Here is a 25,840-nt window from a genome sequence, read left to right as displayed (position 1 = left end):
TACTGGGCATACGCTCTTGCAGACCCGCAGTAATGACCTAACTGAAAGCAGCGCATTCAATTCTGGCAGTGAGATTTGTGAAATACGTGCAGTCAGCTGAAAAATTACTAAACACTTCAGCTCCTTATGAATGATTGTATTTTTAGAGATTTATTTGGTCGACTGTAGGACAACTTTTTTTGATCTTTCTTGCTTCTCATCATGGAACCATGAACTTTCGGTCCCTCTCACCTCACCAATGATGAATCGGAGGACCATTGACTGGATTATCATAATTAACTATAGTTATTGGAGAAGTGTGGCTCAATGGTTAGAGCGGCAGACCCTGATGCAGAGATCTAGCCCGGGACCAGGGTTCAATTCCCCGCCTCGGCGGGTCTTGGGCTCAAAATTCCACAGACCTGATAATTCTCACCTCGGTGCCTATTCCAATCATGGAGTCCCACTCTGCAACTCTGGGCAATAGCTTGCTTAATCTCCACAAAAGCCCCCACAATGCTAAGGATGCCTGGCCTCCACCTTGGGGGTGCCCAGGAGTGGATGCCTCACAGGTAAAGCCAGGAAGGGTTCCACAGCGGTATTCATACAAGCGCCTTGAGATCCTTGCGGGTGAGTAGTGCGCTATACAAGTATCAATTTACATATCAATTTATATTTACATGAAACTTTGAGACAATTCTTTCACTCATCTTTGATATTTTTTTTATTCATGTTTAAATTATGTATTGGTTAAAGACGAATGCAGGCTTTTTCGAGAAATTTTTTATGCTAATTATTCATAGTCCTATTTGCACTTTTTTTGCATTTTTTTTTTTATGATGTTTTTATTCAGGACTTGACAATTCATTCGTCACATAAATTTCAAAAAGACACAAAGTAAAAAAAACACAATGATCTGCTGAAGAACAAATATTACATTCTCTCTGAACAAAGAGATAAGACCTAAAAAAAAAAGAAATTTCGTATCCAAAAACGAACATATAAATTTAATCAAAAAATGTCCCCCATATTTTTTCAAATTTACGCAGTCCCCCAATCCTTTGTGCATATATATATTCGCTTTTCCTTACTCTCTTCATTTTCCCATACCATTCATCCAAAGATGGTACCACATCTGTTTTCCAATACTTGAGAATCAGTGATCTGCCAACCGCTATTATAATATACATCAGTTTTGCCTGTGACTCGACCAGATTAAGCTCTGGAACAATCCCAAATATGATCAATCTTTCATAATTAATAATCGTAAAGTTCATATGAAGTGAAAGCAAAGAAAAGATGCCCTCCCAGAAGGCCTCTATTCTGGGCATAAAGCTACTATATGCGACCAATTAGCCAAATCTGGTCGAGAACACCTAAAACAGATAGAAGGTGTATTACAGAACATTTTAGCAAGAACTGCAGGAGTGTAATATAACAGCCATTTACTAAAAAACAACATTCGCCTCCAGTTGGCGCCTCTCAGTACAGAGAAATTAAACTTATTTAACGTTTTCCACATATTCACTGTTAAGTTGAGACTTTCATGTTTCTGCCATTTTTTAGATGCTTTAGTACTCAAATCCTCCTCTCTACTCTGTGCTAGTTTTCCTCTCCATTTTCCTGGTTTTATAAATAATGAAGACCAAAAAATATCATTAGATAAATCTGAGGCTCGACTAATCTGAACTAGGTCATTTTGAACCAAAACTTTATATAAAAGATTATATGAACCCCTAAGAAGAAAATTTTCCCCTATAAGAGAGAACATCTCGTTAGGAGTTAACCAAGCATCATTTTCCACAAAATTCAATAGTGAAGTGAACCCCAGTCTGACCCAATTTTGTATAATTTCTGGCCCCATTTTTACCCCCAAACCAGTAATAGCATCACTGAATGGAGTTTTAAGGCTAAAGAGAGAAAGAGAGTATCTCTTCAACATGGCGTCTCGTTTTTTGAAAAACCAACTTAATACCTTGTATCTGACTAGTTTGGGGGATTTGGGTATGGATAATGGAGATGAGAAATTATATGCAGATGACATAATGCTTCTTCTTAAACCAGAGATCCATTCGCAAACACAGGCTCTTGCTGTCTTTGCAGAATTTGAAGCATTAGGAGGGTATCGTATTAATAGGAGGAAGACCGAGATTTTGATCTGCAGCTGTATTATTCCAGAATTACACCCGGATTTTCAAAACTGTATTAGCAATAGACCTAAAAGATATTTGGGGGTATATTTTACGTCTTCTGTAAGTGATTTGTATTTTTTGAATTTAGAACCCTTAATTAAAAAAGTCTGGGATATGTTCTCACGTTGGAACACCTTACCCTTGTCTATTTTAGGCCGAGTGGCTTTAATCAAGATGTCTGTCCTCCCCCTATTCAACTTTTTGTTTTCTACTATCCCATGTTCATTACCGGGATCTTTTTTTTCCAAAATTGAATCCATGTTTTCGGCTTTTGTCTGGGCTAAAAAGACACCTCGAATTGCCATTAATATTTTATATGCCTTTAAAGATCAAGGTGGTCTCGCTCTCCCAAACCTTAGAGATTATTACTTTGCGTATTTTGCGCAGTATCGCTCAAGATTCAAACATTTAGTGTTAAATCAAGGACTGTTTATTAATTTCTTTTTTGAAACAATTTGTAAAGAAGGCACTTTTTCTTGCATGTATGGTTTTTTAAGTAAGTAAGACTTGAACACATTAATATTATATGTCAACTAATACCGAAGGCGTGGATTTCCTTGCCAGTTCTTTATCCTAATTTTTGCATTCGCTGGCCTTAAAGAGAATGTAACAGATGTATTTTCATCTCTTTACAGCATTTCCAGGTGAAGGGTTATGGGCCTAAAGTTCCATAGTCGTTAACTTCTAGTAATATTCCATTACATTTTTGTTACTTCCTATCAGTTAAGGAAAGTTCGATTTTGGAAGAAGAGTAGAAGCTCCTGGAAGATGGTGATAATAAATAAGTTTACTAAGTTACATGGGGGCTGATCTATGTATCCTAATTTAAGAGCTAGCAGAGTACTTAGAAGTGGAAGAGATGTACGGTGGGAAAACTGTAATGTTTAAGTTAAATCTGTTTTTGATGTTTTTCAGGCTGGTAAAAGTCAAACAAAGGAACCAAGAAGTTAAAGTGGTCCAGTAGATTACTATTAAATTATTTGGATTCCCTTAATCTGTTCTTTTACCTGTGTGAAAAAATGTTCTAAAGTGATATAAGCGAAGTATGGAGGCATGATAACAGGCTTGCATAGCTGGGCTAATGTGATGACCTCCATAATCCTGTGGGTTGAGAAGAGCCATGAGATAATTATGAGGAGCAATCACATATGGCAGAATATACATTTTCTGCTACTGCGTTCGTTAATAAATCGCGGGATAGGTGTGGCTCAGAAGAGTAGTGGAGCTATATCTCAATATTTGTCCAGTTTAGTCAAAGCAGTTGGGCAACTCACTGAACTCATTCAATGCTTACTGTAAGTTTGAGGTAGCTGTGGGCTTTGTCTGAATTCATATAGTAGCTTTTGTGTCCTCACTGATTTTAGCTCGTAGGAACATGAATACATGGAGCAGTCATTACGACTGATCACTGACGTATCGTGATTTTGAAAGCTTTAAAGGAATAATAGGTTTCCTCAGGTGTGTGGGGGCTTCAAATGGCTTCAATTAATTTGTGCTCTCTATGTAATGCCCACTGGCTCACAACCTCACAGAGGTGGTGGCGTAAAACCCATCTAAGTGTTGTTGAGGTGCTGGGAAATCAAGAATACTTGCACCTTCCATACCTGGTCATTTGTGTTGGGTAATTCAATGCCTTTCTGATAGTCTAATATTGATTGGGTTGATGACATTGAGGTGAAATCCTAATAGCTTCCAAAAGGCTTAGTTGCGTAAGATCTGACTATACCTATGAGGGAGCATAATTAATATTACAAGAAGTATAGCTTTGGCTCACTTACAATACAGACTTAAAAATTGAAGACTCCTATATTCATGCATTAACATTTTTTTGCATAGATGTTAGTGTTTATTTAAAAGGGTGAACACTACCATATTTGTAGACCTTCTTTAGTATTTATCACGTGATTGTAATGTGAAAAGTAAAATGATGATCTTTAGTCGACATAATTTTAGTTCTCTGTTGTCACTTACAGGGGTATTCTTTTTTCTGCAGGTCTCTACTAATCTTGGCATAATTGTGTACCGTCATGTGTCTCTTTAATGTGGAGGACAAAAGATGACCTCTGACCGTGCTGGTACAACCCACACATAATAGCTGGCATGAAGACATAAAATATACACCACAAATGTCTGTCCAAAACTAATTAAGTTATTTTTTTAACCCTTTCATTGGTTAGAGGATAAAATGCATATTGATACAGTATCGATATGAATAGATTCTTGTAACACGAGGAGGAACAATGGATATACTTACTTATAACTGATTATTGGAAGCTTTTTGAGCGGGACTGACCCCGACTATACTTGTGTACTTTAACATTGAAGAAAAGCCCTGATGAAGTCAATCTGTTTTAACAACCAATGATGAAACACGTGTTGGCTATGGAATTGGCAACAGGATTGATTGGAATGTACACTGTTTCCTAAGATTGACTAAATTTTTCCTGTGGAGAGGAAGGATTAAAGAAACAAATAAATTCCACGAAGGAGCAAGACTTCTTTTTGTACTTACGTCTTTGATTGACTGTTGTGTTGCTCAGGGGTCTCATTTGATTCGGGTTAAGGGTCTGTACGTAACATATCGAAAGGGTGCAAGTGGACACCCTTTCCCTTTGGAGCATGGTATAATTGTAATTTCTATTTACATGGGGATACTGCTGGGTTTATGCATAATATAACCCATACCACTGATATAAATACTTGTGCCCAAGCTTTTTTATCTGTGTTTTGGTAGCGGAGGCTTACTGACCCACTCCTTTAATGTTCCCCTGCTTTACACTTACCCTGATCCTATCACTAACGTTACAGTGTTTGTTTGCGAGAGTGTATGTGTGGGGCCTGTGTGATGTATTCATAGTGTGCATGAGTGCCCCAGAGTAGTGGAAGCCCTTGTCCTGTTCTTGCAAAAACAACAAGGTGATGGATGGAATGTCAAATTAATCTCAGCCACTGGCAATCTCTTGGGCCAAACCCGAATCTGTCATTTTTTCTTGAGTTTAGACCCAGCCATTTGCAAATCTTGACCCTGCTCCTCATAGAAACAGTCCATCCCGAACTGCTAGGCTAGGTCCTCTCTGAACCAGAACACAAGCAACCTAGGACTGTTTTCTCCCTAGTTAGGGCTCTTTAGCCAAGTATAGCTTGGTGCCTGTGGCACAGTGAGCACAAGACCCACCTCTGGGCATACCTGGCACACTCAAATGGCAGCAGAGCACTGTACAGGGTCAAAGACATGCATAACATCAATGAGTGATTGGAGAGGTGGCTGTACTGCTACTGTACTGTGGTATATTGTTCTTTGGAGAGGTGCGTTTTAAACTCTTTCCCAAATTGAAGCAGCGTTGCATCGGTTCTGATGGATACAGGGTTATTGTTATAGACCCTGGTTGCATTGAAAAGGCCTGCTGCCTTGTTATTTCCCCTTTAATGCAGTCTAATGATGTTCGAGTGTGTTGAGAACAGTCAGAGATGGTGAGCTTGTCTGCAGTGTAAGCAGGGGTGTTGGTCATACTGGCTTTGTAAATAAAACAGCTGGTTTTGCATATGGTACTGGCTGGCATAGGAGCATTTGGGGTTCATATTACTTCAGGCCCTGGATGCTACGTGGAGACATAAAATGTGTGGTGTTGTGCTGCCCTGTAAATGACTTACTGCAGCACTTGTGACCTCTGACTCCAGCCCAAATCACCTTGGTGCTCATAACGTGCGCTGTGCCCCAGTCCGTGGCCATCAAGAAACTAAAGAAGGCTTGCTTGTTATAAGAGAACTCTTGAGACACAAACTGTGAGACTGAGCGAAATCTAAATGCAAGAGTTTGGTAGGCACTGCATTCCACTCTGGCAATTAGAGTACTGCAGCTGTGCCAAAGAGCTGCCTGAGACCGGTCACAAAAGACCTTATATAACATTAGCGCAAGTTAGGGAGGAGAGACACCTTACTTCAGGACTCAGTGGTCCTGCACCAGCATAACAGCTCCTCCATTTCATATCATTTAGTTTTAAGCATATTAAAGTACTTTTTAAAAGAGAAGGACTGGGTTGCACCGTTGGTGATTGTTGAGTTCTGGGTCTGGGCGTATTGCACCCCTATGCTACCTCCCTGAAAAGCTTGTGACTGCTCCCCATCACTAGCACTGAGAGTCAAGTGCTGATGTAGTTGATTTAGCCTATTGTGTAGAGACATAGTAGGGCAGACCCCTAGAAATCAGAAGCATATGATCTCAGCAGCTACGGCCCATGTTTGCCCTGTGTTCCTACAAATCGTGTCTGACAATGAGGGTCCGAGGTAGGCAGTTTATGGATTAGAGTGCTGTAGATTTCTCCAGGCTGCATCCCCTTGGGTATTTATTTTTTAAGTTGCTTATCTTTAAGGATTGTAGATTCTGTCTACATTCTTTAGGACTGTGCCCATATCTGTGTCCTAGAACAGTTGTCATTTCTGTACCATTTACGGCTGAGATTCAGAAGTAACCTTATATATTTTTATTTACATTGTATATTTTGAATGTAGCCAAAGACACTGAACTGCTCTAAATCTGATATCCTGTTTATTATTTGCTCCACTACACTACACTTTATACTTGTTTAGTCTTTGCTTTCTTCCTTGCTTTTTCCCTTAGAATTGTGCTTAAAATAAACCCGATTGCAATACACTCGATTCTGGAGAGGATAGCGGGTGATGAAGAAGATGACTGTGATGGACATTTTCCAGAGGAGGATGGTGGCTCTCATTCCTTCAAAGATGTCTGTGATATTAAGCGTCCTGAACCATCTCCATTTTCATCTCGTAGGGTTATGTTTGAAAATGAAGAGGTAAATTGTGACGCGCTGTTCTATATTAATTTTCTGAATTACTATTAATCATAAGTTCAGATTATTGCATTCTTTGCTTTCTTTAATAGCACCATATACTCTAATTTAATATGTGGGAACCACTCATTTTATTCTTTGGTTAAAAAACAACATAATGGAAGTAGTGAAGTTAAAGGCACATATGCTTATGTCTTTGCTCGTTGGTGCACTATTGTTACCTTGAATTTCATTTGTGAGCAATACTAGAGCATTGCATTTAGCTACAGTCCTGCCTTATGTGGATTGGGTTGGTGATTGCCTGTCTCATTGCAGTTGTGACAACATAGCTTTTTTTCCCCAACTACCAATCGCTCATTTGGAGTGCCTTACATGTACAACCTTCCATTTTGAGTGCTTTACGTATGCAACTGGTTTGTTGCAGGAGTCTGCCTAAACATTTCTCAGATCCTCCAAGAGTCACGTATTTATTTCTTACTGTCTAAATAGGGCATACACTTGCTGTTAGCAGATCATTAGGGTCCAGGGTATAGATATCTTGTCTTAAAATACTGGCCACAAATCGCAGACAGTAAAGATTTATAGACTTACCCCATGAAAATTAATATGGTAGGTTACAAATTGTGATTTACTACAATTGGAGGCCCTCATAGGTGGTCTGCGGTTGCCAGCAGACCACCATGTCTGTGATTGCCTTTCAATAAAGAGCGCCCTTTTCCCTTAAAAGAAACTAAACTGGATTTGTTTAAAAAGAAAAATTTACTTTTGCAAATTAATTTCCACTTGCTTTTACGTGTTGGGAAAATATCAATGTTTTGTGCCTGTTTTTTGCTGCGAAACCGATAAATTGGATACCGATTCACTATTTGGAAAGGACGTCTACAACACACCTTCTGATTTCTGTATCCATTTGGCAAACCATTTTAGGAGTCAGAAAAACTTTTCAACTCCTTGAGTGGGATTAGGACATACGAAAATGCATTTTAAAGTTCACAAATGCTGAATTGGTGTGTTTGCAACCATTAAAATACTTACTACATCTTGCCAAATATCCATAGCGAATGAATGCTATTCACCTACCATAATTTTATAAATAGTAGTGTATTTATAATACATGACAACCTAGACCCTTTATCATAAATTAGGGCGTCTCCGTGTTGGCTTATCTTACTGTATCATAACAGAGACTTCTCAGTATGTTTGACCCTTTTATTACTTGGAAAAAGGCGCATTTCTTAGTCAGAAGTTCACACCCATTACTCCAAAATGGTATACCAGAATAAGGACTTTCTATTTCCTCCATATTATTTACTGATATCTTCCATTTTCTAAAATGTCGGCTTTTGGTTAGATCCGTCCTGTGATAACCTTCCCTAAGATGGAACTTGTTAATTTAAGTGTACGAAGGATTGCTCTGACTAGAGTACCAGAGAGAAGGGGAGTCTCTCCAGGGTTTACAAAGTTTCCAGTATGGGAAAGAATGGAGTTTTCTCAGTGTGTTTGACCCCTTGTCTGCTGTAAAGGAGTAACCTTTCCAATTATGGCATCATGGCCCGTGTCCCTAAACTGTTCTTCTTTATATGGCTGAGATACCCGCCACCCCCTCTCAACACAAATCCCCAAGGATGGGAAGACGGAAACGGTTCTGAACTTTTGGAAGGCGGGAGGGAGTTACCCTTCCCAGCCGTATTTATTAAAATATGAAACAAAATTAAAACCTTAAAATAACAGTTTCATATCATGTACAATTTCATTTATACAGTACGATGTTCTTGGCTGACCTTAACACATCTCTAATACAAAGGTTCTCCTAGCCGATACTAAACATCCTGCAAATGCATTTCTGAACATTGAAATTGTACATCCTAACGTTACGGGCCAACGGCAAGGTCGTAACCGGTGTCAGATCCCCAATACCAATTCCCCCCTCACTTGTGAGGGGCGGTCGCACAGCGGACTGTATCTCTGTGCCCACTTCCAATTTCCCTTGCCTTAGCGGGGGCCCCCTGTTAACTCGACGCCATCTTAGTGGTCGTCCGAGGACTCGTGTGAGGTGTCTAGAAGGTAGCGTAGACCACCCTCCCACCCCACACAACTTACCACACCTGCCGTCGCAGATGTCCGGGCCCCGGGAAATTCCGAGGAGGGGTCCGTAGCCCCTCCTCCCCAGTGAAGGGGCCTATGGCCGCCTTCCCTTTCGACGTCCCATCCTTAGATGGGACCGCCTCCCGTTTGAGGGGCCAATGGCCGCCTCCCCCCGGGCGCTCCCATCCGTAATGGGTGACGCCCAAACCTCTAGGGATCTTCCAATTACTGCTCACCGATCATGACCTTACCGCCCGACCGGAAATAAATACGACATTCTGAACTAAGCTAACGAAAAGGAAATTATTACATTTAAACGATTTCACGTAGAACTCTACTGAGCAAAACCATTAAAATTTATCGCAAACATTTCTGCTAAGAAAACATGTTAAAACGAAAATCATCCTTTATTACACAACACATTATCAACTTTATTCCAAGACAACCTGCAAGAGAAACCAATTCACGTCAATCAATTTTATTCCAACAAATCGCTGTCAACAGGGGCTGGTGGGTGGGTCAAAATTGGCTCTTCGTTCCGTCTCGAGCTCACGTGCAACGAGGAGGTGCAGCTTCAGAGCACAGGAACACGAGGATGCTTCCTTGGCTTGTCGCTCCTTTTATCCTTCTTCAGGGCGGGCGTAGACCCTCCTCCAATCCGCTTCCCGGGCGTGGCTGTCGGTGTCGGTGTCTAGGACAACCCCTTCTTGGGCGGGAAAAGGCGCGCCCCATCTACGCCGCTTCGGGCATACCAGCCGGGACACGCCTCCCGCCCAAAATGGTTTCCCGGGGGGATCGGGGTACTCCACCATACGTTCGGGGGGACCGAGTGGTCGCCCCTTTCCATATGGCTGAGATACCCGCCACCCCCTCTCAACACAAATCCCCAAGGATGGGAAGCTGGAAACGGTTCTGAACTTTTGGAAGGCGGGAGGGAGTTACCCTTCCCGGCCGTATTTATTAAAATATGAAACAAAATTAAAACCTTAAAATAACAGTTTCATATCATGTACAATTTCATTTATACAGTACGATGTTCTTGGCTGACCTTAACACATCTCTAATACAAAGGTTCTCCTAGCCGATACTAAACATCCTGCAAATGCATTTCTGAACATTGAAATTGTACATCCTAACGTTACGGGCCAACGGCAAGGTCGTAACCGGTGTCAGATCCCCAATACCAATTCCCCCCTCACTTGTGAGGGGCGGTCGCACAGCGGACTGTACCTCTGTGCCCACTTCCAATTTCCCTTGCCTTAGCGGGGGCCCCCTGTTAACTCGACGCCATCTTAGTGGTCGTCCGAGGACTCGTGTGAGGTGTCTAGACGGTAGCGTAGACCCCCCTCCCACCCCACACAACTTACCACACCTGCCGTCGCAGATGTCCGGGCCCTGGGAAATTCCGAGGAGGGGTCCGTAGCCCCTCCTCCCCAGTGAAGGGGCCTATGGCCGCCTTCCCTTTCGGCGTCCCATCCTTAGATGGGACCGCCTCCCATTTGAGGGGCCAATGGCTGCCTCCCCCCGGGCGCTCCCATCCGTAATGGGTGACGCCCAAACCTCTAGGGATCTTCCAATTACTGCTCACCGATCATGACCTTACCGCCACAGGCCCGGATAGTTGACCGGCTATCCGGACCCCCCACAAAACTCCTACCTAAAGGTCATGGCTACAAATTCTTCAACCAAGCTATGAAGTCTCCTATGAGTAAATCATTCCCCACCCGGGACAAATGAACCCCGTCCTCTAGATACATCTGATCCCCCCTGATACACCCATGCGGAATAGAATGCAATGTATTTGTACGAAACAATCTACCAAGTTTGTTATTTACTTTCTTCACAGAATGATTTAAGGCAGACACAGAATTAGCCCCCCGCCACTCCTTCCGTGGGATCATGTGGGACCATGCAATTGTGCACCCAGGGACCCTTTTTGCCAACCAACTTACAGTGGATAATATCACCTCGAGAAGCACTCGCCGACCAATGGTCACCAAATCATTGCCCCCAAGATGCACTATGAGTATAGATGGCGGTGACCTCGTCCGCCCTAACAAACCCTCCATAAAATCCTGAAACTGGTCAATACAGAGCCCGCCCCTTCCGTAGAAGGTCACCCTGTACCCGTATTCCCCAGCCATGTGAATCATGTCACCTGCTTTGAATACGTCTGCGGCACGCCTCACGTATGAGTGTCCCACGACCCACACCACTCTGTCCACAGCCGGTGTCCTTTGACCGCTGGTCCCCTGGTGTCGGGTCGACTGCACAGTCTGCCCCGCCTCGTAAGCTTGCGAAACTATAAAACCAAACAAAAACAAGAAGCGTGAGTTCATGATATTAGCTTCACAACATGTGCAACCGCACGTACCGTTTATAACAGTTCGAGGACCAACGCCCCAACTGTTTTACTTTATCAACACTCAGACCCCTGGCTGTGGCCTCAGTAGCAGTCCCTATCCTGAAGGAATGGGTCCCAAACTCGCCCGGGTTCAAGCCTGCGGCTGTAATTGCCATCGCAAGCACCCGTTGGAACTGAAACCTCGTCAGTGGGGTGGCGTCGGCGTGCCTCAGTAAGCTTCCCCCCCATGCTGCCGCCCTCTGCGCCAAATATTCCTCAACGCATGCTACCGGGCACATGGGCGATCCGGGAATCCGGTGGACTACTACACAATCCCCGTTCGCTCCCTGATCGGTCTTGGACCTGGCAAACGAGACTACCATTGTTTCCCCTTTAATTCGGATGTGCTCTCGGCACAGTCCCCCCCCTGTATCCTGCTTGTTCCTTGCTACCAGCTCGCTTACCCTCATAGCCCCATGGAATGCTAATGAAAAAGCGGCTCTAAATAGTACTGTCTCAGATTGAGATGAACATGTTACCGGGAGTACTGACATCAACAGGGCCAACCTTTCCAGACCTATCGGGTGCCTGTCGTCCACTCTGCGACCCTCAAGGCGTTGCCACCCTCGCAGCGCCTTCTGAACCACAAAAGACGCTGTGGGGTCCTGGATACCATGGGCCCGTGCCATGAAAGAAATAGCGGCCCGGTGCCTCTGTGCCGTGGCTACTGATTTGCCTGCCTGATGTAAGGATAACAGAAACTTCAGGACATACTCCTCTTGGCCCCAAAGCTCCCCCCCAGCAGAACCCAAAAAGGACCAATAGGAACGGAACGCCCCTTCGTATGCCTTCCTTGTCCTGGGAGCTAGACTCTCTCCCACGAGGTCTTGTAGTCCGGGGCACCGAGAGACCAGAGAGCTTCGGGAAAAGGTGCCGCCACCGGGTCCGCTGAGGGTAGGAAACCCCAGAAGGCCTGCATACGGGAACGAGAAAGCGCATCAGCTGCCTGATTTAACACCCCTGGCACATGTCTTGCCCTAAAGTGGACGTTTAGTCTCATACACAGCAGGACAATTTCCTTCAGCAATCTCAAGATCCATCTGCAGTGGGCAGCCTGACTATTGATACACTCAACAACGGTCATATTATCAGACCAGAACACCACAGCGCGGTCACGAAACCCCTCAGGCCATGTGTTCAAGGCCACCAGAATAGGGAACAGCTCAAGAAATCCTATGTTACCTGTGAGCCCATTCTCGTGCCACCATGCCGGCCAGGTTTGTGCTGACCAATGATTACCAAAAATGGCGCCAAATCCAACACTCCCTTCCGAGTCCGTCCACAACCCCAACTCCTCCGAGGAGACCCCGGGTTTGCTCCACACGACCCGACCGTTGAAATCCGCCAGGAATGCCAACCATATGAGCATGTCCTGCCGAACCTCTGCCGAGAGCCTTGTGCGGTGGTGGCCTTCCTTAAGGCCAACCATGGCCTGCGCAATAGAGCGGGAAAATGGGCGCGCCATTGGGATCACTCTCAGGGCAAAATTTAGTTGACCCACAACCTTCTGTAACTGATGTAATCTCACTTTCGTCGCGCTAATACATGCTTTAAGCGATGCCTCAAATTTCGCCACCTTTTCCTTGGGCAAGCGGAAGCACCCCTCTTCGGAATCGAGCTCTATTCCAAGAAACTCGAGCGAAGTAGACGGCCCCACTGTCTTACCGGGTGCCAATGGCACGCCAAAGCGCCTCATGAGATCGCAAAATTTATTCAACGCTCGTGCACACTCTATGTCCCCAGCTGCCCCCAGGAACAGAAAATCATCAAGATAATGCATAACATGAGTAAACCCTGTTAATCTTGTGAAGGCTCATTGCAAAAAACAACTGAATCTTTCAAAATAGGCACAAGAGATGGAGCAACCCATTGGCATACATTTATCCATGTAATAGCGACCCTGAAACATGAAACCAAGGAGACGCTGATCCTCTGGGTGTACCGGGAGCAACCGGAACGCTGATTCGATATCTGATTTAGCCATCAGCGCTCCGGGCCCTAGGCGATTCAAAATGGCGACGGCCTCATCGAAAGATGCGTACCGCACCGAACAAACCCCCGGGTCGATCGCATCGTTCACCGAAAGACCCCTTGGAGCTGACAAATTATGTATCAACCTGAATTCCCCCGGATCTTTTTTGGGGACTACACCCAGGGGTGAACAAACAAAATTAACAACTGGCGGGTTGTCATATGGTCCAGCAACCCGACCTCGGGCCACCTCTTTACCAATCTTTGCTTGTACCACCGCCGCATTCTGCTCTACCGATAGTTGATTCTTACATTGTGCTTCACCCTGAAAATCCCCCGCCGGGATGCGGAAACCATATGAGAAACCATCTCGCAACACCCCAGCGGAGATATGATCTGGGTATTCGTTTAGCCAAGGGATCATTGCCATGACATCAACCGGGGTCGGTAGAGGCGCCCCCTGGACCATTTCAGACCTGTTTGGCGCCACCTCTACTCCCCGTATCACTAGCCTTGGCTCTGCACATATTCTCCGGATGGGAGGACTGCCCACACCCCGAACATTCGTGCCTGAACTTACAAGAACCCTGTGGCCTAGTACATTTCCCTCTGTTAAAGCTCCAGCAGACCCCTTTTTTTCCTGTGCTGCCGCTATTCCTTGAGTTCCGGTCATTACTGGAACCCGCCCGAAAGGGCGTCCCTGACGAATGGCGGGAAAACTCGGCCACCTCACCCGCCAATGCTGGTGACCTCCCCACGCCTGGCTTTTCCATATTTTGCCATGAAATGGAGTCAAAACAATCCCATGTCAGGGATGAATCATGTTCCTTGGATTTACGAAATATATTATCATAAGCAAACCATTGATTTCCTCCATAAGTTTCATAAAATCCCATGATACGTGTCTGATACACAGCCAATTCCCCCAACAAATCGGGCCTACGTTCCCCCATAATTGCAGTGAACATACCGAACGCTCTGCCCCAATTGCCTATCGATTCATCGACTCTAAAACCGGCCATCCTGGCTCGCCATACACTTGGATGTAGAAACTCTTTTTGGTTTTTTACATGCTCGATTTCGTAGTGATCGGTCAACAAGGAAAATATGTTTACATATTTGTCCGCCCATATCCTCTCTTTTACCTCCATCGGGATATGCTGCACAATTCTTTCCCTCCTTGAAGGTACCGATCCCTCCCCAACCATCGGCAATGGCTTACCTGAACCTGCCGCTGTAACTGTCGATCCCGCCGTACCAACGCCTGATCCTGGTTGACCCACGGGCGCCTGCGGGGAAACAAAAGGACAAGGTGCTTTTGCGGCCTCTCGGGATTGCCGCAACTGCCTCATTAATTGCTTGGCCTCCTCGGCCGTGTCCCCTGGATGAACGGAACCCACACTGTTACCGCCCAACCATGCCGCCAGCTGGGCGGCCAGCTCCGGGGGCATGTACCCCTCGTTCACAGGGGTAACTACAACAGGTATCGGCTGCCCCGCGTCGTGAACCGGCACAGGAGCCTCCACCGGTCTGGGAGGGCTCGCCGGGGGAGCCTCCGGAACTGGGACCTCGTCCTCATTTGCCCCGTTCCTGGCCCTCTTTCTTCTCCCGGCAGGGGCCGCCCCTGGGACGATTCTTTTCGGCCATCCCGTACCGTCCCTGGCCGCCATTTTCCTCTTCATCTCCGCCATGTCTTTCATCAGCATGCGGAGCATTTGGTCGGTGCTAACCTTCTTTGTGACCCTTTTGCCCGGCATTTTCTCACGTGGATGAAAGGTCCTGAACAAGACTTGTAGCGCTAGAAGAGAAAAAAGAGAAATTACAAAACAAAAAAAATATAAACTTTCTCATAGTATTGTACTTTACAGTGTGGTTGGCTTGCATTAGTTTTCTGAGTACCAGTCAAGTGATGTGTCATTCTTTACACCTCAAAGTGATAAGTAAGGTAAGTGCAACTATTGTGTCCTAGTTTGCTCATCAGTATTGTTAAAGGAAAATGACTAACTAGGACACAATAGTTGCACTTACCTTACTTATCACTTTGAGGTGTAAATAATGATGCAGGACAGTCTTGACCTATACTGGTGACTATTAACCAATAGTTATATAAGGCTTGAGGAGCATGCCATTACCCTCTTTTAAAGGTGTCTCCAAGAGTCAAAGATACCAGAAGGCTACATAAGGTGCCCCAGGTAGCTACAATGAATGCATTTTCAGCACTGAAAAATAGTGCCAGATGTTGGTTGTTTTTGTATCTAAGTACAAAGACCGAGAGAACAAAGCAGTAGTCTTCGAAGACATCAACCCTGTTAGTATTTGATGATCAATAAAGAGAACGCAGTCTGCAGATTTATTTATTTATTTTGCAGATTTGTACAGCGCAGACAAGACTCAAATGGGTATCTGAGCACTGTACAATATACACTGCCATATCTCTTCAGTTCTGGGTGATGTTCATATTCTGAAAGTTACCTCCTAAGTTAGATATAATAGTCTTGAAAACTATCATCTGGTCATCCAGACCCCAAGAATGTGAGATGGGACCGTATACATTTTTTTTGCAGATCAGTGTCTCTGTGGAAAGATCTTTAAGGGAGATTGGAAGTAGGTGACAACATTAATAGGCTTTTGCTAAAAGCACAGTTGATGGACAGAATGCAGAACAATGTCTTACATTCATCCCAGTACAAAGATCTGGGCCTAAATCCATCGTTTGTTTGCACTCCACCCCACCCTAGGTCAGACAATGGCTATATGCAAATCAGCCTTGACCCTGTGCCTCATGGGAACAGTCCAGCCCGAACTACCAAGCCATGTCTTTCCCAGACCGGAATCAAGCATCCAAGGACCGGTTTCTGGCTATCAGCCGTCTTCAGCCTGGATAGCTTGACTCCAGTGATGTGGAGAGCCTGGGACTCACGTCTGAGCATACCCAGCCCACTCGGGGTGAAAATTGCAAAAAACACAGTTGATGGACAGAATGCAGAACAATGTCTTACATTCACCCCAGTACAAAGATCTGGGCCTAAATCCATCGTTCTTTTGCACTCCACATCACCCTAGGTCAGACAATGGCTATATGCAAATCAGCCTTGACCCTCTGCCTCATGGGAACAGTCCAGCCAAACTACCAAGCCATGTCTTTCCCAGACCGGAATCAAGCATCCACGGACCGGTTTCTGTCTATCAGCCTTCTTCAGCCTGGATAGCTTGACTCCAGTGATGTGGAGAGCCTGGGACTCACGTCTGAGCATACCCAGCCCACTCGGGGTGAAAATTGCAAAAAACACAGTTGATGGACAGAATGCAGAACAATGTCTTACATTCACCCCAGTACAAAGATATGGGCCTAAATCCATCGTTTTTTTGCACTCCACACCACCCTAGGTCAGACAATGGCTATATGCAAATCAGCCTTGACCCTGTGCCTCATGGGAACAGTCCAGCCCGAACTACCAAGCCATGTCTTTCCCAGACCGGAATCAAGCATCCAAGGACCGGTTTCTGTCTATCAGCCTTCTTCAGCCTGGATAGCTTGACTCCAGTGATGTGGAGAGCCTGGGACTCACGTCTGAGCATACCCAGCCCAGTCGGGGTGAAAATTGCAAAAAACACAGTTGATGGACAGAATGCAGAACAATGTCTTTCATTCACCCCAGTACAAAGATCTGGGCCTAAATCCATCGTTTTTTTGCACTCCACACCACCCTAGGTCAGACAATGGCTATATGCAAATCAGCCTTGACCCTGTGCCTCATGGGAACATTAATAGGCTTGGCACCTAATTCACCTTGTACATCGATACAAAAACAACCAACCACTGGCACTATTTTTCAGTGCTGACAATGTTTTCATTGTGGCTACCTGGGGCACCTTACATAGGCTTCTGGTGTCTGTGGGTTTTGGAGGCACCTTTATATAGAGGGTAATGGCATGCTCCTCAAGCCTTCTATAACTATTGGTTAATAGTCACCAGTATAAGTCAAGACTGTCCTGCATCCCCACTCTTGTTTGAATTGTCGGTGAAACCCCTCACCCAGCTCAGAAAATGTGATGAGTAGTGCCAGAAAAAATAGATAGCAACTTTTTCAGACTGTCCCATGTTCAATTCCTAGTAAGCCAGCTAGAATGATTCCTGAGATATCTGAAAGAGGAATTGCAAAATCATAGGCGGCAAGTGTTAAATCTGAACATAGACAAATGGGAAATTCTCAACCTCACACTTTCTGTGACAGAAGATGACAGATTTAAGTATATTTCCTTTTAAATTGGCTAAAACAACAAATATCTTGGTAGCCATCTGATGCCAGCCTGCAAAAGCCTGAGCGTAGCACATTTTCGTAAACTGTTTAAAGAACTGCAAAAAGACATGTGAAAATGATGTAACTACTCAACATTCTAATCTGAAAGAGACTATTAGTTATAGTTTCCATACCTTGGAATTACCCCCAGGTGTCAGACTGTATCTGGAGAATTTTTCTTCAGCAGTACCCCTGTGCGTCGCTAGGTGGTGTTGGCCGACTCTGCTTTTGTCGTTGGCGTTGTGATCGCCGGAATGATGTTGCGGTATCTACTTAGACGCCGCCCCTGCGTGCTGACGTCAGTTATTTATTTTCCGCGCCAGCCAGTGCAGGTCCGGAGAGAGCGGTACTCTTAGTCATTTTTTGACTAGTGTTGTTTGATTTTTTGTCGACATCTTTTTCAAGTCGTTCAACTCCTAAAGCACGCAGGTATGTCACATCAATAGGCCGGCTTCAAGCCTTGTGACTCTTGTCACAAGCTGATGTCTGTCACGGATCCGCACCTGGTGTGGCTTTGGTGCCCGGAGCGCAACTACGACCTAAAGTCGTGGTCCTACTGTCGGACCATGAACCTGAAGTATTTTCGGGATATGTCCCGAAAGCTTCTGGAGGCCCAGCAGTCAGCTCTGTGCCGCTCGAGATCCCGATCGAGAGGTAGGTCGCAGGACTGGTCGCGGTGTCACCACCACTCCTCATCCAAGTCTTCGGGTAAGTCGAAGCACAAGAAGAAGGCGAAGAAGCACCGTCTCTCTTCACCTTCCCCCCTTCGCCAGATGACACAACGCGTTACTCTGAAGGTCACCGTCCTTGGGCTCCCTCTTTGGCAGCCCGACTCCGCCGGCGCTCCTTCGGGCTCCGCGGACTCGGCTGGGGGTTCTAGGTCTTCGATGCCAGTGGCTTCGGCCTAGGCGCCGCAGGGCCCCCAAGGATCCAGGCCTGGATCCTTAACGGTGACGGTTGCCCTCACAACACCTCCTCCTGCACGATTCCATTGATGACGCCTCTGCCACTTCCGACACAGGTCGTTTTCCCGGCCGGCGTCGACCCCGGCCTCCCCCTCGCCTTGGACACAGAGCTGGACCGGCGTCGGCCGACCCCGGTACCGGCGCTGCACGTTATTTTTGTGCCACTATTCTCCCCTGGTGTTCCCTATTGCCCTGAGTGGCACCCAGAGGACGGTGAGAAGGACTGGGAGGGGTCTGTTGACCCTTTGGCAGACCAGCTGGAGGAGCCGGACTGGAGAGAGGAGTTGGGGGAAGCCAGTGGCCTGGATACCTTCCCAGACTTTGGCATGCTTTATCCCCCTACTGTGGCTACGGAAGAGGGAGCTTCCTACGCTGTGGTGTTGCGTAGGGCGGCTGAGGCCTTGGCCCTCGAGCTTCCTACAGTGATAGTCAGGACTAACCTTCTGACTGAGGTGCTTCAGCTGGCAACGTCCTCTTCGGAGCCCCTGCTACCGTCAATGAGGACCTCACAGGCATCCTTCTGTGCACCTTGTCCAAGCCCAGCACAGGGGTTCCTGTGGATAGGATGATTGCCCGACGCCACCTCCGGCCCCGGTTGACCCCATTTTTCTCTCCCAGCATCCTACCCCCAAGAGCTTGGTGGTCCAAGATTCAACCTCTAAAGGCGCGTTCCCTTCTGCTCCCCCAGATAGGAATCCAAGAAGCTGGCTCATCTTGGGAAGAAGATCTTTTCTTCCGCCAGCTCAGGACTGTGGTCGGTGAACATCGGATGTCTCTTTGTCCATTACACTTACTCTGTGTGGGATACAGAGTTGCTCAGGTGCTGCCACAGTGTTCATGGGCGGCCCTGGTCACACTCTCCTGTGCAGTTGCCGAAAGGAGAGATGCAGCAAAGTTCACCATCTGCTGTGGGCTGAACACCACCGACTCTCTTGGTAGAACGATTTCTATGTCAGCTACGCCTGGCTGAGATCCACTGGCTTTTCTGGGGATGTCCAATCAACTCTTTTAGACATGCATTTTGATGGCCGTCGTCTGTTTGGCGACAGGGCAGACCATGAGCTTGAGCGCTTCAAGGATTCTAGAGCTTTGGGCAGATCATTGGGCCGCCAGTGCAGTCTGCCTTTAGCCCTTTTCGTGGCTACGGAAGGGGTGCCCTACCACATTCCGCCCAGAGCCACCTTCCGGCACAAGCCACCCAGCCTCTGTGCGGCGGAAAATGTGGGACCCAACGCTGTGGGTCTGGGGGCCAGCGGGCAGGCCAGTCCACCAGTGCCCTCTCTGCAGCAGCCTCTAAGCCTTCCTAGTCCGACATTTCAGGGCCACTAGTTGCAAGAGGGCGGCAGGATCCGCCATCACTTCCCCATTGACACAACATCACGTCAGGTGGGTTTTGCAGCTAGTCCGAAGGGGCTACTCCCTCCCCTTCACGACTACCTCTCCTTCCTGCCAACAACAGTCCATCGCAATTCAGGGGATCACTTGGCCCTTCTCCGTCAGGAAGTTACGGCTCTCTTGGCCAAAGGAAGCTATCGAGCAAGTCCCTGTCCCAGAGGTAGGTCCTGGCTGTTACTCCCACTACTTCCTGATGCCCAAGAAGGACAAAGGCCTGCTTCCTGTCTTGGATCTCAGGGACGTCAACTGCTTTCTACGAAAGGAGAAGTTCATTATGTTGACATTAGCTCAGGTTCTGTCTGCCCTCGACCTTGGAGACAGTATGGTAGATTTGGACTTGCAGGATGCTTATTTCCACATCCCTGTCCTGCCAGCCCACAGGTATTACCTACGGTTTAAGGTAGGCCACAAGCATAATCACTTTACCATGCTCCACGTTAACCTTCTGGAGCATCGGGCAATTCGACCTCCACTGAAGGCATTCCTTCCTTCTATCAGGGGAAGAGAAGTGCAGGTGTTCACTTACAATACCACTGCCATGTGGTACTGCAACATACAGGGTGTGGACCCTATGTCAAGAGGCTCTCCGCCTCTGGACGTGGCTGGAACATCAGGGCATGTCCCTGGTTGTTCAACACCTGGCAGGCTCCAGAATGTATGATGTTACTTAGCATGCCATTACTTAGCATGCTTTTTTTGCGAAGTTTTTACTTCCAAATGCCTTTAATTAGCAGTATTTTATAACGCGTGCCATTACTTCGCAAATTCAATGAACAGCATTAAAGTGGCATTACTTAGCAAAGAACGACACATTGAGAGATGGTTTGTTTTTGCACAGCCCAACTTTTCTTTTATTCCTTGGCAAAAAGGAGCCTCCAGTAAGGTAGCGTACCCAATCCATCAGGACGACGGCAGCCACTACTGCTTTGAAAAGTGGAGTTCCCCTCAATGACATCTGCCAGGCTGCCACGTGGGCATCATTGCACACATTCCCCAAACACTACTGCCTGGATAGCCAAGTCCGGAGACGGCTTCTTTGGCCGTTCAGTTCTCCAGGGCTTTCTGTTGTGAACTTGGTTCGCAGACCCACCACCGGGGTTGGTTTTCTGTGGTATCTGTTCTAAGGTAAGGAATCCATAACTAATAGTCTCTTTCAGATTAACAAGTTACTTACCTTCGGTAATGATATATCTGTAAGAGACACATATTAGTTATAGATTCCTTACCGCCCCACCTATCCTCCCTGTTCTGCGAACTGCCTTCTAAAGTAAGGGACTCCCTTTTAGGGCCCTAGTTGTGTGCACCTGTAGTCAGTGTCTTGCATGGCTTTGCGCTTCTGGCAGAGTCGACGGAGGCCACCTACAGATGCACAGGGGTACGGCTGAAGAAAAATTCTCCATATCCAGTCTGATGCCTGGGGTAATTCTAATGGTAAGGAATCTATAACTAATGTATGTCTCTTACAGATATATAGTTACCGAAGGTAAGTAACTTGTTCTTTAAGTAGTTGTTTAAAATGCCTTTTTTCCTAAGACTAGTTCATACTTCTCATGTGTTACTAGTAAATTGAAACTAGCTTAAGCAGCCTTGTTTTTAAACAACCCTTCCATGAGGTTCTGAAACAGTAGCCTTGTAAACTTCACCATTTATCCCCATCTTATACAATCCTGGATTCTACCCCAGGGAATCAGGAAATATAATATCAAGTATAAGATTTGGAACGAGAGTGAATCCTAAAATATATGGAAGATGATGTTTGATAAGAATATTAAGAACTTGCTTCAACATAAAAGCAATTGTGGGCTAACCAAACATGACTGAAACTGTCTGCATACTCTTCAGGATGGGAGCTGATACAGGGCTGTGGAATTTTATAAAAGTTTTAATCGTTGCAGTGAATCGAAGCTTCAGAATTTATCCAGTAAAACACAATTGTCCTATCTGCTGAAGTTACTAATAGACTAAAACACTAATAATGGCATTTTTGATTATGCTGTGGATCACAGTGTGTCAGGGTTTGGGATTCAGCAAGGCACTTTCCTGAATGATTATTCTAGACTGTGAACATTCCTGTGCTTTTTTTATGTCAAATATGTTACTATTAATTTCCAGGCTCTGCATTTCAGAGGCTCTCTTTATGTATGGGCTCTGCATAGAGCAGCTCATTGATCATGGCAGAGGTCTGAATATACCAGCATTTTATTTATGCCGGACTTCTGATTAGAGTTCTGAATATATCATTGTTATGATTGAACCATTTCTTTCTTAATTTGATTTCTTGAAAGCGTATTATGAATTGCTCTTGCAAGTTGTTTTTTGCACATTCACTCATTTTGACAGATTTTACTGTTCGCAAATTCAGATCATATTTGCAGTTGAGGGCCTATGTTGCCATTTGTGGATCAAAGATACTGGCCAGAGTCTGCCCTAAGCCACTTGACCACATTTTGTAATTATCAGATTTTATGCTAGTGTGGTCAATAGTTACATGGGCAGACATGCATGCATGCCTTTTTGTCCAAGCGAAAATAGAATTCTTTGGATTTTGCCAGGAGTGTCCCTGGAAACCTGCCAGTGTTGTACGGTCCCAGGCCTACTAATGTAAACTCTCATGAATTTCTAAAATTCGAAAATTTGCAACCATACTATGTCACTGATCCACACCGCACATTTGTGACTTTAAGAGTCGGGCTTCTAGTTAAATTTTTTTATACGAGTTGACTTTAGAGGTTTTTCAGTGATTCTCCATCCATCAAACACATTTTATTTAAAGGGAGATATTGTATTTAAATGAGTCCTTTAAAATTGCGTGTTGATTTGGTAAAACTTCGTCTGCTTTTCGTAAATTTTCACATTTTTTTTAGTACATTCTGTTTTGAAAGCGAACACAGGACAATACATTAGAAAACTGTCTGCATTCTTTGTCCATAGTTTTTCAAGCTACAAATATATGTTGGCACGTTTTGTTTTGAAAGCTGATAATAACTAGTCTTTCTTCCATTGTCCTGCATGCAATCATGTATCTATTGTTAAGAACTGTATCAGTATTCCCAAACTGTTAAGGTTTGTAAACATGTACATGTTTTTATATTGAAAGAAACGTCTGTAATGCAAGCTGGATTACTGATTTATATGTACAATTTTGAACGCCTTGTTTATGTGAATACATATCAAATCTTATCAAACAATCCTCTTTCACAAAACCATGCTGTAGTGATGCAAACAAACAACAAAAGTGTTTGTGTGGCAGGATTTGAGGTTATTTGTCAGTGGACAAAATAGACATAAAGACTTGTTATCATTGACCCCTGGAATTATGTCCCGGGCGTGGGATGAATTTTGACGTGCTTCAGGTGCAGCAAAAAAAGGTTAGAGTCTACAAATATCAAGAAGCAGAGATTAATATAGGTATGGTCTCATTTGGGCACTGGAAGCATGTAGGAAGTATAAACTCTACTGTACTGATGATATAAGACATTTGCATGCCTCAAAATGTAAAACATAGGGAGACATGGGTGCAAGTGTGACTTCCCAAACATTTTCTATGACCACCCCCAAATCACTCATTTTTATTTACTCTTATGTAACTCACTCGACCTTGGGTTTAGGCTCTCTGTATCTCATCATATTTATTATTTATTTATTTATTTTATTACATTTGTATTGCGCTCAGCTACCCACAATGGGTTTCCCGGCGCCAGGGACAGACTGAAGAAAGAGAACAAGCAGGTGCAAAAAGAGATCACAAAAAAAGGGGAAATCAAAACAGAAAAGTCTTCAACTTTTTACGAAAAGCCAGAAGATTAGTTTCTGTTTTTAGCGCCAGCGGGAGAGCATTCCACATCTTTGGTCCGAGATATGCGAATGAACGGCCTCCCATTTTTGCCAGTCGGATTCTTGGAATCAGAAAATTGCCATTATTAGATGACCTTAGAGAGCGGCCAGGTAGATAAGGCTGGGCAAGGTTATGAAGGTAGGTAGGGGCAGAACCCTGGCGAATCTTGAACAAAAAACACAGTGTTTTGAAGGTCACACGATCTGAAATTCTCAGCCAGTGCAGGTCACGCAAGGCTTGCATTGCGGACGTTCTCCGTGGAACATTGCGCAAGAGGCGAGCGGCAGAGTTCTGTACCACTTGGAGTTTATTAATTGTTGCTTTATCCGCTCCAAGATAAAGCACATTGCCATAGTCAATGCGAGACATCACAAGGGCCTGGACGACAGTTCTTCGAGTGGACTCAGGCAGCATCCATAAGTTCTTCTGCAGACAGCGTAAGGTGTTAAAACAGACTGCAGCGACCTTGGTCACCTGCTGCCTCATCGAAAGTTTGTCGTCAATCAAGAATCCGAGGTTACGAGCAACAGGCACTGGGGTAGGCAGAGGACCCATGTCACATGGCCAGTGTCTAGAGCCCCACAGATCTTTATGCTTGCCTAATATAATAACCTCCGTCTTATCTCCGTTTAGCTTTAGCAGATGGTCTTGCATCCAAGCTGCAACGCGAGATAGGCCAACTTTAAGGGCAGAGACTTCCTGAGCCCTGCTGCTAGAGAGAGAAAACACAATCTGCGTATCGTCTGCGTATGAATATATAGACAGACCGGCGTCCTCTACGATGGAGGCAAGAGGTCTGATGTAAATATTAAACAACAATGGGCTTAATATAGACCCTTGAGGGACGCCGTAAGCTGAGGAATGAATCGCAGATTCAGCCTTGTTTGAGAAAACCTGAAAGGTGCGCTCATTAAGAAATGAGGCCACCCAGGCAAGCGCAGATCCATCAACACCAAGGGAGCGGAGGGACTCCAAAAGAGTGGAATGAGACACGGTATTGAATGCAGCGCTTAAGTCAAGAAGAATAAGCGCAAAGGTCTCACCGCTATCGATACCGTGTCGGAGTCGCTCAGTCACCCCAAGGAGTGCGGATTCGGTGGAGTAATTAGCGCGAAAGCCTGATTGGGATGGATGGAGATATCCCACGTTTTCAACAAACTCATTGAGCTGGGTGTTAACGTGGCGTTCCAATATTTTGGAACAGGCTGGCAGCAGGGATATAGGCCTAAAGTTGGCAAGATTTGTGATGTCAGCACCAGATTTTTTGAGCAAAGGGACAACCATGGCATGTTTCCATTCCTGTGCCACCCGAGATTCGGTAAGAGAGATGTTCAGTAGCCTCATTAAGAATCTCCGTGGTTCGAGGTCTAGTTGTTTTAGTATCTTCATAGGAACTGGGTCCCGAGGGGAACCTGACCTGATACTATTTAGACAAGACAGGAAGGAGGAATCATCAAATGGTAGCCAGTTATGGATAAATACAGTGGGAGAGAAAAAAACACTGCATAAAGAGCCAGGTTGGAGGGAATCAGTTGGCTGTGAAAGGGAGGCCAAAGATTGATAGATGCCCTCGACCTTGGATATAAAGAAATCCGCAATGGCATTACATTGTGTGCCATTCAAAGCCGGTAAGGAGGGAGTGGTATCTGCTCCTGTAAGTTTCTTTACAGTGGCGAAAAGAGTCCGAGGACAATTTTGCGCTTGGGTAATGGTAGAGGCAATGTAAGTGGCCTTGGCACGTTTGCAATTTGCATGGTAGACCTTCAACTCGTCTTTGTAAGTCACCTTGCAAGGAGCAGAGTATGAAATCCTCCACTTCCTCTCCAGGGCTTTACATTTAGCACGTTGGATTTTCAACTCGTCAGAGAACCAAGGTGCAGGGGAGCGGAGGGATCTATATTTGCT

At 45.4% G+C, this 25,840-nt stretch overlaps 1 protein-coding gene across 2 annotated transcripts in view; it reads left to right on the top strand.

The window, feature by feature from the left end:
• The window catches only part of ATG2B (autophagy related 2B), a 1,072,129-nt gene that overhangs the window by 389,439 nt on the left and 656,850 nt on the right, over positions 1-25,840 (top strand). For both annotated transcript variants that reach the window (XM_086937744.1, XM_086937743.1), the window contains exon 17: positions 6,790-6,982. In XM_086937744.1, coding sequence (XP_086793870.1) covers positions 6,790-6,982 — 193 coding nt within the window. The remainder of the gene's footprint in view (positions 1-6,789; positions 6,983-25,840) is intronic.

The sequence above is a fragment of the Lissotriton vulgaris genome, chromosome 9 (assembly GCF_964263255.1).
Source record: "Lissotriton vulgaris chromosome 9, aLisVul1.2, whole genome shotgun sequence".
In the NCBI taxonomy this organism is placed as follows: Eukaryota; Metazoa; Chordata; class Amphibia; order Caudata; family Salamandridae; genus Lissotriton; species Lissotriton vulgaris.
The sequence above is the reverse complement of the archived record's forward strand: the minus strand, read 5'-3'. Positions and strand labels throughout refer to the sequence as shown.